General features: G+C 37.0%; 1 protein-coding gene across 1 annotated transcript; it reads right to left on the bottom strand.

Moving 5' to 3' along the window:
• Positions 1–2,279: 2,279 nt before the first annotated feature.
• On the bottom strand, positions 2,280–17,736 carry LOC133724551 (phosphatidylinositol 4-kinase beta 1-like). Its single transcript, XM_062151312.1, has 16 exons — positions 15,840–17,736; positions 12,770–12,961; positions 12,005–12,053; positions 11,078–11,210; positions 10,454–10,919; positions 9,445–9,525; positions 9,233–9,352; positions 8,763–8,832; positions 6,935–7,032; positions 6,746–6,850; positions 5,434–5,487; positions 4,534–4,677; positions 4,354–4,407; positions 4,085–4,159; positions 3,196–3,279; positions 2,280–3,108 (listed from the first exon to the last, which is right to left on the bottom strand). The coding sequence occupies exons 1-16, from the start codon at positions 17,262–17,264 to the stop codon at positions 3,007–3,009; spliced, it is 3,252 nt and encodes a 1,083-aa protein (XP_062007296.1). The 5' UTR covers positions 17,265–17,736; the 3' UTR covers positions 2,280–3,006.
• Positions 17,737–17,958: the final 222 nt, after the last annotated feature.

The raw sequence follows: 17,958 nt of genomic DNA, 5'->3' as shown, positions 1-17,958 counted from the left end.
GAGTCCACTTTAGATAGTTTCTTCTGGAAGCCTCCAAAGCAACAAAGTCAAGTTGAGATTTGGCATTTCTTACAGGAAAGGAACAAATAATCTTAGTGCTTTGGGTAGTATCGTCCATAAGCAACTAATAGGAATTTCAGGTTCTATAACATGGTATGGAAAATCGGATTAAACATGTAAAATCTACTGGTTTTATCATGTGTGGTGAATTTATGAAGGAAACTTCAAGTTTCTTAAATGGCATTATCGAAACTACAGGTTCGATATGTGAATGAACTACTGGTTCATTTAGAACTTCTAGTTCATTAGGTACCTGCATTTTCTACACATATATTCTAGTGCGAAAATTTAGACAAGTAACACAATAATATTGAATAGAGAAAATTGAAATAATATCTCACAAATTGAATAAATGGAAATCACAAATCAATTGAGATATTAATTGCATGCTAGTAATATAACATATTAATTATCACACAATTATGTGAATAAATGCTTCTGGCAATTAATTCACATGAAATATGGTGAATTTATTTACAATAGCCATAATGACATGCACGTTGTCTGGGTTCAAATCTCAGTAGAATCAAATCATTTTTCTTTTTTATTTGGTTCTGCTGGACCAAAGAAAAGTGGGCTTGATAATAAACTCTACGGGGCTTAGCTGCGAGCTCGTGACCCAAGCTTTCATCCACTTGAGATAGTTCCTTCCGGAAACTTCCAAAGCGACAAAGTCAAGCTTGTTGAGATTTGACATTCTCTACAAGGATTTAAAGGACAATAGTTAGTGCTATGGGTAATAACTTCCATAAGCAATCAATAAGAACTTCAGGTTCTATAACATGGTATGAAAAATCGGATTAAACATGTATAGTGAATTTGTGGAGGAAACTTCAAGTTCCTTATATGGTATTATCGAAGCTACAGGTTCGATACATGTGAAATATTATTACTCAACCCTTTTGGTTTAATATTTATGTGTGAACTTCCGGTTCGTTAAGTACCTGCATTCCGCACATATATATTCTAATGCAAAGAATTTAAGCGGGTAAAATATTTAAATTTAATATGAGCAGGTAATACCACAAAACATTATTATAATAAATAATGAAGGAAAGATGTATCATTATCACAAAGTCCAAACAAGTATATATAGATATTTGTCACAATATACATGAATTGATAGCTAAATTAAAAGCTATTGATTTTCCTTTTTACTCATTCAATTATGCCAATTATAGTACAAGAGAAATAAGTGTCTCTCATAGAGGATTAAGTTAAACTAGATGCTTCAACAAAAGTCATAAATTGTGACTGCAGTTCCTACTGAACAACAGTCGAAAGACGAACTGAAACACTAAGCAAAACTACCCAGAAAAATATGAAAATTTACAGAGATGCAGTAAACACACAGAGGCTCCAGCATACAAAATTTGGTGAGTTTTGGAGTTGATTTACTATTTCAAATAAATACTGGAACACAGAGAACAGAAGGTAAAATGAAACAGCAAAATCGGTTTTTGTTTGGAAAAACCTACTTGGTTGTAGAGCTGGTAAAGTGAAGTTGATTGAATGATGAACTGCCTCTTCTCTGCAACCCAAGAGTTATTCACCTCTCCTCTTGTCAATCTGCAATCCGAATCGTAGAGCTAGTCGTGCTGATAACGTATTGTAAAACGAACATAAAACTGTTTCAGAAAATGGAGAGAGCTTTGTCTCAAAGAACTTGAGAGAGAGAGAGTAATGTTGTAGAGAGAATGGAGATTCAAGTGTAGTCTCTCTATATTCATATTACATTGAAGTATAAATAGGATTACAAAGGTAGAGCATACAGCTCACTAAATCATTAGCCCTAGTTGTAGATTGGTTGTTAGTAGACATAATCATTCCGATCTAGATCTAGATCTGCATACAACTCATTACAACAACCTATTAACATGATATAGCCAACATAATAATTACAACATTATTGAGGGTAAGTGGGATGATTTTAGTCTATTTTGATGCTTTGGGTCAAGGACAAGGGATTAAAGTCCTCAATAAATGTGAGTCATATGCTATGTAGAATTATTTTGGAATGTTTAAGGAGCATGATGGCACCATTTCGGATTTTTTTTTTTTTTACACTGCATAAATTTAGGTAGCATCTTCACAACATGAGTTATAGGGTACACAATTTGGAGTCATATAACGTAGAGCTGAACTGCTGAAAGGTGGAATCATAGAAACGGAAGGGACACTGACAAACGGCAAGTAAAAACAGCAAAACCGCAGTCACAAGCTCCTACATGCAATGTTACACTAACTGGAAATTGAGATCAATGCCAAAAAAAATTACATACATGATGAAATTGGACTAATCAGATATCACTGTATAAATGGGATCAATTATACACACAATACAATCACATACAAATTTTCACGAACTTTGCTTGCACAGCTTCCTGATACAAGTATATGGAAAAATCACTCTGGCATATGGATGCCGCCCAACTGAAACCAGATTCGAAAGAACGCCACCTCTTGTAGATTAGAGTGCGTATCCAGGCTTTGACTCGGACACTACGAACTTCAATCGAAAACAGTAGATTTACAAAATCAATGATGCTGGCTCCTATTGCAATGGCATCACACCAAGAAATTATCAAAGCCATTGGATTTCTGATCAGTCCTCAATTGCAATCACTCTGTACAGTGTGGGGAGTCCGTGAATGGGAGCTGTCCTTTCCTCTAGAATAAGTGAATTCCCACTAGCCAGCAGAGTCCCATATTACAAGTGGGAAAATGAATAGTACCCTGCTGATTAATGTTACCCTTCTAGATGTTGAATATGCCGATACAATTATAAATTCCTCACCCAGGAAAGCAGGCCAAAACCACTATAAACAATCCTTTTCACCTCCGAGGAGAATCAGAAGCCAAAGCCCACTCACATATGCACTTGTGATCAACACTCACCGAGGTGGCTCTTGAATAAAATCAGGTGATCATCAATGAATTTTAACATCACAATATTCCATTCAATACTCTCTGATAATAATCATACTGACGTGTCCGCCAAGCATCCAAGCTGCTGCTGATTAGGGAAAGCACCAAGGACACACATTGCTGATAGAAAACATTGAGTAGCACTGTCACAATATACCCATGAAATAAAGTAGAGTTTCAAAACAAAACTAGTAAACAAAGTCAAACCTCTTCTGTCAAACTCAGGTGAAATCGTTTCCTTAGATTCTGTATTGTCCGTGGACCACCTTTAAAGCATGGGAAACCAGAGTCCTAGTCCAGAAACATTTCAAAACAGTGGCTTCAGTCAGCGAAGGATTGTATAAGGAAGCAATTTTTAGATTCTTATTATTTATTATACATTTATAATATATTCTTCCTATACTTGTCAGGCATCAGGTCATCAATAGACTCAACTATACATTTGCAAAATGCATATTTTCTGGTTTCACTTTTTATCGAGAAAATATTTTATCAAATTGAATAAGTTATTACCAAATTGAAACACGTACAACTTCAAAACTTGCACAAGTTATTATCAAAGAAGGTGAGTGTATCAAGGCCAAATCCAAAATCTGCAAATGTATATCTAATAATTTACAGTTACATGTGCATCATATTGCAATAGAAAATTCATTCCTTCTGGGTGTTGCCTACGAACTTTTAGCATTTCGTCTACTTGATAATTATTATTACTATGTTCGGTCAGTCACATACATATTGAGTAATAAATTCTACTAATGCATAACAAACCCCGCAGAAAAGAAACTAGGGTGACTATTTACTCAGCAATGCGAAGAAAAATCTAAAGAACATATAAAACAATCAAAAGATAGTTGAGGGATTAGCTGAATTGTCATTGCACCTATTATAAAGTGGCTGCAACCAAACATAATGTCCAACAAGTCACAAGTCAGTGGGGCCTGTGGGGTTCCTAAAAGAGTTTATACAACCATCTAAAAGTACTACACACTAATAGAACCTGGTCATCTCATTGGAATAGGAATTAGGGGGACAGTCAGACTCCTAGAAAGACATTCAAAAACAGAAGGTCAACGAATGATAATGTTGATGTTACCTGCAACATCTCTACAAGAAGAATAATACGTTCCGCATGCTTCCGACATGTAAGGAACCCTTGAATGCACAAAACCTAAAGACCAGAAATGAGACTATAGTTACTATACCATGAACTAGGAATCTAAAGACAGGAGGGAGGGAGAGAGAGAGAGAGAGAGAGAGAGAGAGAGAGAGAGAGAGAGAGAGAGAGAGAGAGAGAGAGAGAGAGAGAGAGAGAGAGAGAGAGCAACAACAACATAATGGATATAAGTTGGTTTGTATTGTTACTTTAAAGTAATCGAAGAACTCGCTTGGAACTCCTTCAGCATCAGAGTCCATAACCTACCAAAATCACAATATATCAGCAGTTATAACTGATACACTGAAAATTTTAATGCCAAACACAATGAAAGATTGTTGCACCAGAAGATGTAAAGAGTTTTAAAGAATGCAACATAAATGTCTTACCTCAAGAAGTTCACGTGTCAACTTGAATGGAGCGCTCTCAAAATTTACACCCCCAGGTGAATTGGAGAGCATGAAGCCAAAATCAATATGTATAATATGACCTTCTTCATCCATTAAGAGGTTTCCATTGTGCCTATCTTTCACCTAAACAACAAACTCACTGGTTAAAAATAAACACATAATCATCTTACCCTCTAAACATGTCAGAAACTGAACATTCCCAAAGAACATGCTTCTAATACAACGAATACCTATATTTAGAAATCATATTCTGCACCAGGATGAAGTTATCGTGCAAATAATTACCCATTCCACTTTATTACTACTTGTGCATATCAATATCTGTCTAATGTTTACAAAAATATTAATTTTGTTGCAAGGCTCGAAACTGCAAATTGAAGATTTATGGTCTTAAAAGACATCATGACATTATTAGTAAGTTGCATCATTTCTTAAATGCACTTTTATGAGAAGCTGTTCTCCTTGAAACAGGGATTAGATAAATTTGCTACATGCAGGATAAGTTAACAAGTAACTAGCATAACAATTCCAAATTCCTCCAAAAGTTTGTATCTCATATACTAAGTGTATAAAGTTGACTAACTAGTGGTAAAATACACGTGATATCACATATAACAATACTTTTTTTTTGGGGGCGGGGGGAGAGAAACAGCTTTAATTGATAATATGAACAACGTTTTGCACATATAATTCACACACAAACACGTAATAAATTTTTAAAACTACATTCTACCCTTGAAGCTTATTCTTTTTCAGGATCTCTTTACAATTGTATCAGTGATATTATCATATTTGCATGTTTGGGTGCTATAGTTTACACACTAATTTAGGTATGTGTGTGTAGATACACACACACACACAGAAGGTAAACCAACATACCTGCAGAAGGTAGCACACTAAGGAATATCCAGCCATACTTTCAACAAAATTTCTCTGCAACGAAGGAAAAGGAAACGAGCATCTCAATCCAAGCCACTTTGTTATAATTATAGCCTCAAACCCAAAACCAATCAGAAATAGTTATGCAAGACTTAGAACACCCAATGTGGGATTCTGCATTCTCCAACACTCACCCTCATGTAAGACCACATATCCGGTCAAGCACATGAATTAATGCTGGGTGAAAGTGGAGCATGAGACCAACTCCCACATCAGGAATTTATCAGTCCCAGCATATGAATCTCATGCTTTAGGTGCGAAAGAAGGATATCAATAATTATATTCTTGGCTGTCCCCAATACTCGCAGGTGAAGAGGGATCACATATTACATCAGCGGGCAAGAAAAGACTAACCACAACTTTATTTGAAAAGGGAGCTTCAAAACTATCTTCTTATGTAAAGATGGGACCAAAACAGTTAAAGACTAAAGCAGAAGTAAATATATATAATTTTTAGAAAAGGCAGGATAATGGCTTGACCACATGCAATACAGATTTAAACAAGATGACATGGGTTTAGATATATTTTATGCAAGACAGACGACTTATCAACTGACATGACAAGAGCCGTACTCTTCCAATCAAATGAGCTTATCTCAAGCTGCAAATCTACTATATATAGAAATATATTTCTTTATAATCTGAAACATGATAACTCACTGTCAATGGTATTCTAATGTTCATACCTATGCATCCACAATCCTTTTCATCCTACAGTGTCTTCTGAGTTCTAAGACACAAACAAACTGAATCAGAAGTTCAGAACTACTCTGTAATTCTGTATTAATATGGTCAGGCCCCTACGGTCAGATAATAAAATCCCACTTTCTCTGATAGAGAACAGGGTACTACAGTGCTGACTAAAGATCTTCAGATCTTCTCTTCATGTCCTTAGTATCCTTTCTCCTAAATGTACTATCATTTCTTGCTACTTTTTTGTTTTCAGTGAAGTATACAATCATCTCTTTAATTCTTGGAGTTGCAAACAGATAGATAACCTATCTATAAACAGAGAAGAGTTTCGATGGCAATATTTGAAGTTCCCATTCCGATCAAGAGATCCCATATCTTCCTACCTTCACCCTAAACAAGGACCACAAAAAAAGGAAAAAACAAAAAAAACCAAGGGAACTAAAGTGCACAAGTTATATGTTCCCTATGTACTCCACTCGCAGTATCAATTGCAATGAATAAAGCTGATATAATAACAATACATATTCATAGATGCCTGCTTTATGGAGGTGCAGATTACCTGGGCAAGTTTAAAAGTTGGAGAATTTTCTTGATACTTAGCAGCAAAGAAGTGTCGCAAGCTAGTGATGTTGGGATGTCTACTTTTGATAGAATGAAGTGAAGCCTGTAGAACAACATAGGACATTGTTAAAGAGGTTATGAAATTTTGAAGTTATTAATTCAGTTAAGATCAAGTGTACAGAATTACCGTATCTGGAATTGTTTCAATAAGAGCTGTGTAAGAAGAAGTCACTAAGACTTCATAAGGTCGCAACCAGAGGGGAAGCCCAGCTTCTTGGAATATATCTGCCATCAGAATTCAATTATAGTCTTCAACTAGTTCTCATGAGTGTAATAGATTCAGCTACTGTGAAAAAAAATGTGACATTGAAATCATTTGCATTAATCTGGTAACAACATATTAAGCAGCATTCTGTAGCCCACTAATATTCCAAACAAATAAGTTGAAATGGATATGTAAACAAAGATAAAAACAATGATTTTGATGTTGATTTAGTCAACAAAATATCAGGACCATATCAACATTGAATTTGCTTGACATCCGCTTTCGCTTTCAAAAAGTTAAATCACCCATTGACACATGAACTCTACCAATAAACTTGATAACATGGTATAACCATAACGTTGGAGCTCAAGTAATCGTTTGAATTCCAAAACTATCCTTTTTAGTAACACTCCAGCAGCAGATTTTTTTTTTTTTTGGTCCCGCAACCATCTTCTATATTACATGTTTCAGATGTGAGATTAAATATATATATATATATATATATATATATATATATATATACAGATTTTATCCAGAGCGGAGCTCCGCTTTGAAATTAACGTGTGAAGTTCGAGTTTTGGGTCACTTTTCGGTCGCATATCCACATCTCGACCGTTCAGTTTTTAGGTACTACTGTGTAGATCATCTCTGCAAATTTTCAGTCAAATTGATTATCGTTAAGGTATCTAACTCACTTAAACCAATGGATGGACTGAATCTGTCAACATGAACCGTACTAGCTTTAAGGAAGTTACCAATGCCTTAACGATCATCATTTTGGCTGAAAATTTGCAGAGATGATCTATACACTAGTACCTAAAAAATGAACGGTCGAGATGTGGATGTGCGACCGAAAAGTGACCCAAAACTCGAACTTCACACCGTTAATTTCAAAGCGGAGCTCCGCTCTGGATAGGATCTGTATATATATATATATATATATATATAATAATTATAATAATAAAACTTGGGTTTGAGGGTTTTATGTGAAATAGAATAAGATACCTTGTGTCTTGACCCCAGCCCAAATCAACTTCAAAACACAACCAGACTCATAATCAATCGAAAGTGGAGAATTGTTTTTTGTTTCAAACCCAGTTGCAGTATTTTGGCAATGATTTTTCTGTGTTAAATCCATTCAATTACACAGAACCAAAAGTGTTTTATCGAGCACGAAAGAAACATGGGTTGCAATTTAGTTCCAATCCCCTCTTCCTTTTAGTCAAATTCTTTCCAAGAAAGCAGGTGAAAGCCATCACTGCCTGTTGTTTAGTGGAAAGCTCCATTTCATCTCCTTGAACGCCTATTTCTCCACAGAAAGCCACTAGAAAACTTTTTTCTCCATTCTCTGGATCATTAATTTTTGGGCAAACATTGCCAAAATTTGACTGATGAAATGGTGGTGATTAATATACCCTCTTTGGCTACTGCTTTCCCACCAAAATCATAATTCACCAGCATTACGCTCATACAGTAACATTATAGCACATATTTGGAATAAAATATCCCCTCCCATTTCAAAATTGCATATATGTTGATATTTTCATCCAACCAGACAACAATCACACAGCATTTTGTTTGTGACTTCAATAATATTTTGATTAAAGGTTTGAGTAGTAAGAGAGGAAACAAGCGAAAGAGATGTCAAACAAATAAACTTTTAAGGAGTTCCCACTTCCCACTCATCGAAAGGGTAAATAAAGAACTAAACTCCAACAAGAAAAACATATGAATGAAACAGAACACCTACCGTAGAAGTGAGAAATAAGCTGCACAGCAAGGTGCTCCTGTCTACAATCATCACCACTCTTCACAATGACCTACAGAAAAATGAAGCAAATCAACTCCTTGAAGTTAGATGGAATACAGTACCTAGACGGCTACTGCACACAATTAATTATACAACTGCGGGAATGACAGAGAATCTGGAGGCAAAACAAAGGCCACAAAAATGTAAAAATTATAAAGCATAAAACACCTCGAGCAGTCAAAAAGAAAATGACAGGAGACCATAACACAACCACAACTGACTGTTCTACATTGAAAGGCGACGAGCTCAACAAGTATTGTTGTGTCTATCCCTAAAAGCTTAAGCATTTGGATCCAGTAGTGCTCAACATGGTCTCAAGGCTCTAGTATCAAGGTATATAAACAGAAAACACACTCCCACACACACACAAAAGAGGAAGAGCGTTGGAGGACAATATAAGTAGAACTTACAGAGCGCAAGTCCCAACCAGGTAACTTTCCATAAACTGAAGACTTCCGTATTCTCTCCTTCTTTATCTCCCAAAGTTCACCAGACAACGCATCGCTGGCCTTAGGAGTACCACCATTAGCCTGTTGAAAAGAGTGAATGTCACCAGATGATAAAACTAAGCATTTCTATGAGATTTTTTTTTTTTAATTTATAAATTTTCATGAAATCTCACTGTTGGCTGTGCATCTGATGAATCCTGACCAGCCCCTTTCAAAGGGAGTCCAGGAGGTGCTTCTCCTTTTGCTGCAGCAGCCTGCAGAAAGTCAAATTTTTCAAGAAAAAAATCAGAATATAAATATAAGAACATAAAAAGATCCATCAGCCATAAATATATATGATATTAAAGAAACTATTTCAGAAACTCCTTCGCATAGATTGTATGAGCCTCAAGTTTCAACACTAGCATGTTACTGATTAACCAATAAACAGTTCATACGTCATTTACTCAGGCAGGAAATAAAATGTCTGCAGTGGGGGGTGGGGGGAGGTTGTCTTGTAAGTTGGAAAAGAATACAACTAATTCCTTATCAGTTTGCATCATTTTTGATGATTTAGTTTAAGTTGTTTAACAATTAAAAACAATAACATAGAAGATTCCTAGATAAAATTAAGGTTCTCAGCCGTGTAAATCAAATATAGATAACTGAAATACAACGTGGGTGAGATCCATGTCAATGCATCATAATCTTCCATGTCTGATCTAATGGCTATGTAATAAGTACACATCAACAGAACCAATAAGCTAATGAATAGTGTTCAGACAGTCTAGCATGTTATGTTGTCTGACTGCAATCTAGACCTCGCCTTCAACCACAAATCCACCTGATTAATGGTTCAGATAAATGCATGTATGTGCCTCTGTGTGCTTGAGTGTATGAGCGCATCGTTAAAAAATCTATCAGTTGAGCATTGAAGAAACTAAGATAAGAATTGTACATCAAGACAAGTTGATCATGGGAATGCCAAGCTGAAATTCAGAAAGACACCAAAACATTCTAAAATGTAATAAACGAGACAAAAATATGTAGGGTAGTCCCTCGGAAATAAATAATCACTAATTAGAAACAACTTTCTTAGATCGAAAAGACAAACAAAATTATAAATAAAAAAGTAAAAGCCTTATTATCTGTATACCTGTCTTAATAAAGAAATCAGTTAAAATTCAGAAAAAACAATCTCACCTTTACTTCTTCTATAGCCACTGTACTTGGAACACGACGGTGTTCCTTCCGTCGAGATGGTCCTTGATCCTCAATGTCCTCCATTCTAAAACCAGGATCTGCTGTAAGCACCACCCTTACCCACTCCAAATCACTCCCTCGTGCTTCTTTTGATGCACAATTAAGAGCCTTTCCTCTACTACTGTTTGATATATTCTCTATTTTCAGAGTCTGGCTAGGCAACTTCTTCTCCACAGATATTTTCAGAGTAACAAATTTCTTTTTTGCCTCTGGCGTATGTGACATTGCCTGGTCAATTGCATGAGCAGTAGAACTTGACATCCTATCATTACTATTACGATAGACCTCTTGGACAGTCCACAAAGGATATGCCCAGGGAGGTGGTCTTGGCAGAAGTGCATCTCCATTTGCTAAAGGAATTCCTCCTCGAGAGAGCTTTTGAGAGCCAGATGTATCCTTTGGATTGCTAAACAAATTATTCACAAAAGAAAGAAACGAAACAATTGTTAGTTTCAAAGCATTCACAAGGGAACTGGTTTCAATTATCTCGCAGTGAAAACTGTCTTAGAAAAAGAGTTAAACATGTCCTAGTGAAATGCATATCTTAAGCAACTTTAAGCGTACCTTGGAATTTCACTTTTTAAGACTTCAACACAGATGAGGTAGGGTGCCTTCTCCCTAGAATTCAAAAGAACAGCTTCATCTTCTGGTATATACACCACGCGATACATCCCCTTCCCCATTGGAAAGCCAACTCCTAATTTCAGCAACATCCAATTAAGAATACGGAGTTCATGTTAATATCAACAACACATTAAGAAACTAAGAACAGTTTGTAACAAACTTCATCAACTTTTTGATGCATCTATCTTTTTTTTTTTTTTTTTTCAAATTTCAAACCATGAAAGGATTCCAAGTATTCTAAGATTTACTTTATAGGACACCAAGTCTTACGTGGGAATTTGTACTTTCATTCTTTGACCTATTTTAAGTCTGTACCCCAGACCTTGTTATTAGTCCCATTTTTCATTAAAACAACATCAACAAAAACATATGAAAACTACACATGCTTTGCACTTTGAGAGGCTGAGAGACTGGGACACATGAAATATAATCTGAGAAACAAAAAAGAACAAAAGGACAAGGTGACAGAGGAAAATAGGAGAATACTAGCCAGCAAAGACCAGAATACTATCTAGATTCTAGCAACTGCAGAAGGCATTCCAGTTCACCAAAGTTCTCATGATATAGAGTAGATAGACGCAGGCAAATTTTTTCTCACAGAAGGACAAACTACCATGGACCAAATAACAAAAACAAACAGAACTACTATCTAGCAACTGCAGAAGAGCATCCTACTTCACCAAAGGTTCTCATGAAAGAGTATGTAGAAGCTAGCAACTATATCTTGACAGGTTAGAACCTAAATATGAGAAAACTTCTCAACTACCAAAGCATACGTTGGTAAACATAAAATAAAGGGTCCTGAAACCACTACAAGTATTATCTCAGAATTTAAAAGGCTAATATGAATATTGACTAAGAAAATACCTCCATTATTTTGAGCCTTGGCAATGTGCAAATTGATCTCTGCGAGTGACTAGAAATACAAAATTAACAAACATGTGTCAGAATATATAACTATACATTCATTCAAATATATTTCTGATATGGAATAACTTAACTGGGATCCTTATTAATTTTGTTGGGTTCCATTTAAGATGAATGGTCAAGAGTTTTACACATAAGGATATACATTAAATCTTCTAGTTTTCTCCTCTGTATTCCCATGTCTTTATAGACAACCACAGTATCAGAACTGAACTATTGCAAGAGTGGGAAATCTTTCATCTTTTCCTCTCTCCTGGAATTTAATCTTACTATCAAAATAATCCTTATTATAACCTAAGGAACATAGCATAAAAATCTGTATAGACAGACAGACAGACAGACAGACAGAACCATCTTTCGGCTAACCTAGCCTCCTCCGTCCCTCGGGACAGACAGACACTGGTAAACTTACAACAGCCTAAAAATAGCTGAGTTTACAATGATAAATGCCGTTTCAAAGGCATTATTTTCTTCCAATCGCATAGCTAGTTTAATGCTTTGACATGCACATAAGATAAATACTAATTCCAGCAGAGTCTAGATGGAATGGCCAGAAATGCTGGACTCAGTTGAAAGTTCAAATGCAATAAAAAGTTCATGAATTAAAAAATACACTAGTTTTAAACTGGTGAATTGACTGCGCCCCTACATGTATTAATGCATATGTACTGAGTAAACCTAAATATAAGCAAGATAAGTATAAACCTCACGAAGTGCACTTTTGCGATCTTCAATTGGAAATATATCCACTAAACCATACGACGTCTCACATAGTGACTGCACAAACTCCAATGACTCATGGTATGCCCCTTTACGGTAATGGGATGCTGAATTACTTGGAAGTGGGGGTTTTGCACTTGACTTTTCGTTTTGTTGCTTTGGTGAACCAGGATGTTTCTGTAAAATGAAAATTACTGATGAATAAATATACTGCATTATATAACAAGCTAAGAATCTTGTCAAATGATGCCATGCTATGCTGCCAGGATTAGAATTATGATATGTCAATGCACCTCTAAAATATAAATTCAAATAACTGCTCTCCTGCCAATATAGTTAAGGCTGACTACTTTCCTCCACATAGTCAAACTCAGGGAAACAAAATTCCAAATACCCAAAGTTCCTCTAGCGTCCATATAATAACCATAGACATGTTTTAATACGACTATCATACAGATGTAATTGTTAAAAAAGTGGGACGTGTATATACAAGTATTATATTAGATTCGTATCTATAGAAGGAAATAATTCAAAGAAACCCAAATGTAATACAAAGAAACAAACAAGGAAAAAAGGCCACAAAACACTAGAGCACAATAGCTTTCTAATCGAACAATAAAGCATATAAAGAACTATCACTGAACTCAGGAAAAACAGATGCCCAAAGCGAAGCCAAACAACAGACTCTATCCCACAAATGGTCTACCTCCTCACCCCTAGCTCCCTTAAAGATTCTCTTACTCCTGTCCATCCACACCACCCAAAAAATGCCACATAGAACAACCACCTTTCTTCCCCTCTCCAACAAGTCAAACCTCTCACACAATAAGGCCCTGCAAGAAGCAGGAGCAGCCCAATGACTTTAGGCTCCAGAAATAGTTTATGGCACAAGGTCATTGAACTGGACACTGAAGGAACACAAGGTCCTGTTGTATCTTCTGTGTATTATAACTATACACAGAAGATTCAGCACAGGGTCATTGCCACAAGGTCCTGCTGTATTATTTTAATTCTTTTGCATAGATGGAATATCTTTAATAATCGGACATAACTTTTTGGGAGACACTATTTATATCCTATGTTGGTTTTGGTGTTAAGATCAGATATTTGTTCTTAAATTTGTTGGTTCCAAGAATCCAGATTACTTCCAAGAAGTTTAGAAGGCAGAAATCGAAGAACATTTAGCAAAAGCAAGACATTATTTATGTTAATCCTCTGTTGTATCAAGGTAAATTAAATAGCCATCACTATGTCAAAAGGAAGAGAGGTGGGAGGTAAAAGTTTCAAATATGAAAACTGCCCATTTCTATCGCACGACAAATTAGCTTAGAGCAATAGGCAATTCAGCTTCAACCGGCAATGCTTGGAAAGGCAAAAGATCTTTTATATTATGGAGGGACAAACTTGGTGCATCAATGCTGACACGCAGTTTACATGATCTGATACCATGTTAAAGTTAGAGAATCCAACTGGAAGCTAACAGCAGCAGGTGAAGAGGTACAAGGGCATGGCTTCACATGCCAAGGACTATATACATACTGATGTTGGAGAAGTGTTGGCCAAAGGAAAGGAAGCTAGAATGCAATGGAAGTCACTGAGTCAACCAACAAAAGTAAGAACAGGAGCATTAGTAAATGACCGCAACAATGTGGCTTCTAGAGTTTTATCATAAATGACTAATGCTCCAAAGGTTGGCTTAGCAATGTCCAACTACAAATGACTTTTTTGGATTTCTAGATTCACTAATTTGTGAAAGAGACAAACCAGGACTATACCTCTGAACGTGGAAATACAAACTGTACATTTTACGACTTGATTAAAAAGTGAATTCAAAGCGAAACAAGGGAAAGGATAATCACTCTGCAAGCTTTCTCTCCCACAATTCCAAATGTACATGTAATCATTTGCCATGTCATTTGACATCAATCCAGAAGAAAGATTATTTGACAGCCCTTTCCCTTCCTATACTTAATCTTTCTACTCATCTAACATAACCAAACACAATAGCATGACAATAGTACCTTTTTCCCTGAACAAGGGGTTAATAGGGATGGTCAGGCCCATGGTTTGCTCCCATCTATTATCTGGGTCATAGACTCCTCACAATAGCTACCTAGCCATTTGCTAAAGTTCATAATCTCCTATAGATTGTATGGCTCTGGTGGAGGCCCCAGTTTCAAGCCCATTCCTGAAGGAGTGGACGATTTCTGGGTATCAGAAAGCACAATTACACCTTCCATGATCACTTTCCTTTACAACTCATCTCGTTTTTCCACCTTTCTAGTTCCACCATCTACTTTTTGAAACCCTGAGCGCACTTCCCTTTCCATGCTACTTTTTATTCTGATGCATTTGGATGTCATAATGAGGTTATATTACAAAAAGTAACACTCAAACACACCCACTCCATAGAGCCAATTATCCTGCCAAGCCTCTATGCCTAGTATATGCAAGGATACTTGGAGGAAGAAATGTATCTTACTTTTTATTTAAAAGAGGTTGAAATCAATTGTAAATATCTGTTCAAACGAGTAGCAAGCTGTCTATTGTTATTAATGAAGATGGTATGCTATATGAAATAAGTTTAGTTCCTTCTTTTATCACACATAGAACTACCCAAACAGCTTAAGCCACAACTTTGAAGAATCTACTGAATATCAAAGCTACACTGCATATAAACGTAAATATGACCTCCACAAATCAATGTTAACTAACTTCATCACTAAAGAAGTAATTTGTATTTCAATTTTCTATCTCAGACTACTGTTCTATAACTACAAGTAGCAATGCCCTCAAACTGCAGCTGGTGCATGAAACATTTTCAAACTATCCCAGTTATTGAGCAAACACATGACTTAGTGATCAAAGAAATAAATAAATAAAAACAAAACAAATAGATAAAAAAAAACAGAGCAAAGACATGGATAAAACTATATCACTGATAATTTAAGTTAACAATTTCATTACATAGGTGAGAAAAGAGCGAGGACCGCAGAGGGAAGGCCATACTACCACTACCAGTAAAGCAAGAGAAAAGAAGTAGGAGTAAACTTACCTCTTTATGTTTTTTTGAACCAAATAGCTCTGAATCTTCAACTGAACGGTCTCGATCTCTAAACAATTTACGGAAAAAATTCTCAGTGCCTGGACTACTTTCTAACAAGCTGCTACCATTGGTGCTTTCATTAGCAATACTTTTGCCATCTTCAGGATGCACGCGGAACAATCTTCGGAATAATGAAAAGTCAGAATGCTCTTCGTCCTCCCCATTGGCACTCCCTTCCTCAGTTTTATCATTCCCATCTTTCCTGTCCTCAAACTTATTACTAAATAACTTTCGGAAAAACCCATCTTTCTCATCATCTTCAGCTGATTTCGAGCATTTTCCTTCTGAGTGTGCTGTATCATCATCTTCATTTCTATCCTTTTTGTCCTCAAATTTCTCTTTGAAAAACTTCTTAAAGAACCCATCTTTTTCTTCATCCTCCACTGATTTAGAAACTGATTTATCCTCGGAATCGCTCTTACTTTCACGAAACAATTTCTTAAAAAACCCCTCTGAACTAGAAGTTAATTCTTCATCGTCCCCTTTACTATCCCTTAATAATCTCTTAAAGAACCCATCCTTTTCTGTATCATCATCATCCTTCTCCGATGACTTCCTAAATAGCAAAGAATCTCTACGCTTCGACCCCGTCTCATCATCACCTCTACTGTCCCTTAGCAGCCTCTTAAAGAACCCATCCTTCTCAGAGTCATCCTCATCTTTCTCCGCCGACTTCCTAAACAGCAATGCATCCCTAACCTTTGGACCCGGAATGAACTTCTTAAAAATCTTATTCTCATCAGGAGACAACTGCCCTCCACCATCCTCTGGCACACTGTTTCCTGATGAAGGCGAGAATGAAAAAGACTTCTGAGCAGGCGGCGAAGACGTCAATGACAACAGTTTCTGCTTAGATGAAAACAGTCTATTCAACACCTGGTTCTTACTCCCGGGGCTACTAGACTCACTCTGAGGCCGAACCAGCGGCGCCCACTCGCCCATCAAAGTAGCAGCAATCTGACACTTCTCCTGTATCCTACTAATCCCTTCATTGTCATCGGAATCTTCGAGCTCGGCCAGCAAAAACCAATGCACCTTGAGAGCCATCTTAAGGGACTTAGAGCACATATCAATGACAAACTTATCCAAAGAGGGGCTGGGTTTGTGTACTGACATATAACATATCTGAAACAAATAGCTCTCAATACCTGGCAATGGCAGAGTGTACATTCGATTACAGAGATAGTCTCGAACCCCGGAGTGTTCATGCTTGTACAGGTAGCTCACGGCGATCCACTCGCAGAAGAACGCCGAGTCGAAGAAGCGAATCAGCCACCCATTCTCGCCGGAATCACTTGATATGTTGGTCCGCGAGGTGATCTCCCGCGGCGACTCGTCCGTCTCACCCCGAGTCAGTCCCAGTATCCTCACCATTCTCAATCGACCATTATAAACCCTAGCCACCTTGTTTTCCACCCCCAATCCAAAACTCACAGTCCAATCAGAACCGAAATCATCAACCTCGCCAAGACATTTCTTCAGAGCAGAACCCTAGAAATCGCTAAAACCTTCATCGAAAACCCTAGCACAAGACGAAGCTTCAGCTCCTCTGACAATCCAATCCAGAAACCGAAAAAAAAAATGGTGACTACTGAAGCCGCAGAAATTGACGACCGGAAATCGTAATCCGGACCAGGAGAGACGACTTTGTTCCTGGTCGTCGATCAAGCTGGAGTTTAGAGGCCAAGTGAATTGCAGAGTCGATCGGGGAATTTGGGGAGAAATGCAAGAGAGTTTGGGATTCTGGGAAGAAAGAGAGAGAAATGAGAGATCGAATTGTGCTTACGAAACAGAATCGTGTACGAAGAAGAAGGTGATGAGGGATCTTCTTTAGAATTTGTCGTCCTCAACGACGTCGTTCTGCTGGTGCTGGGTAGTGTTGGTACTTGGTAATAGTCGTCGTCCTTTTAGTTGTGAATTTTTTTTTTTTTTTAAATCAAACCCAAATCAGGCGACAATAAGGGCTGGGCACATCCAAAACCGAAGGCCTGGTACCGTCCCGAAACCGTCCTGAAAACCGCCGGTATCAAAATCTGAAATTCACTGTTTAGGCCCGTCTCGTTCCATT

The sequence above is a fragment of the Rosa rugosa genome, chromosome 1 (genome assembly GCF_958449725.1).
Source record: "Rosa rugosa chromosome 1, drRosRugo1.1, whole genome shotgun sequence".
NCBI lineage: Eukaryota > Viridiplantae > Streptophyta > Magnoliopsida > Rosales > Rosaceae > Rosa > Rosa rugosa.
Note: the sequence above shows the minus strand (reverse complement) of the source record. Positions and strands in the feature narration are given on the sequence as shown.

Coding starts and splice junctions, on each gene's coding strand:
- LOC133724551 (XM_062151312.1), bottom strand. CDS start 17,264: ATGGTGAGGATACTGGGACTGACTCGGGGTGAGACGGACGAGTCGCCG. Junction 4,678..5,433: donor TAGTGTGCTACCTTCTGCAG/GTATGTTGGTTT, acceptor TTTGTTGTTTAG/GTGAAAGATAGGCACAATGG. Junction 4,160..4,353: donor AGTTCTTCGATTACTTTAAA/GTAACAATACAA, acceptor TCTGGTCTTTAG/GTTTTGTGCATTCAAGGGTT.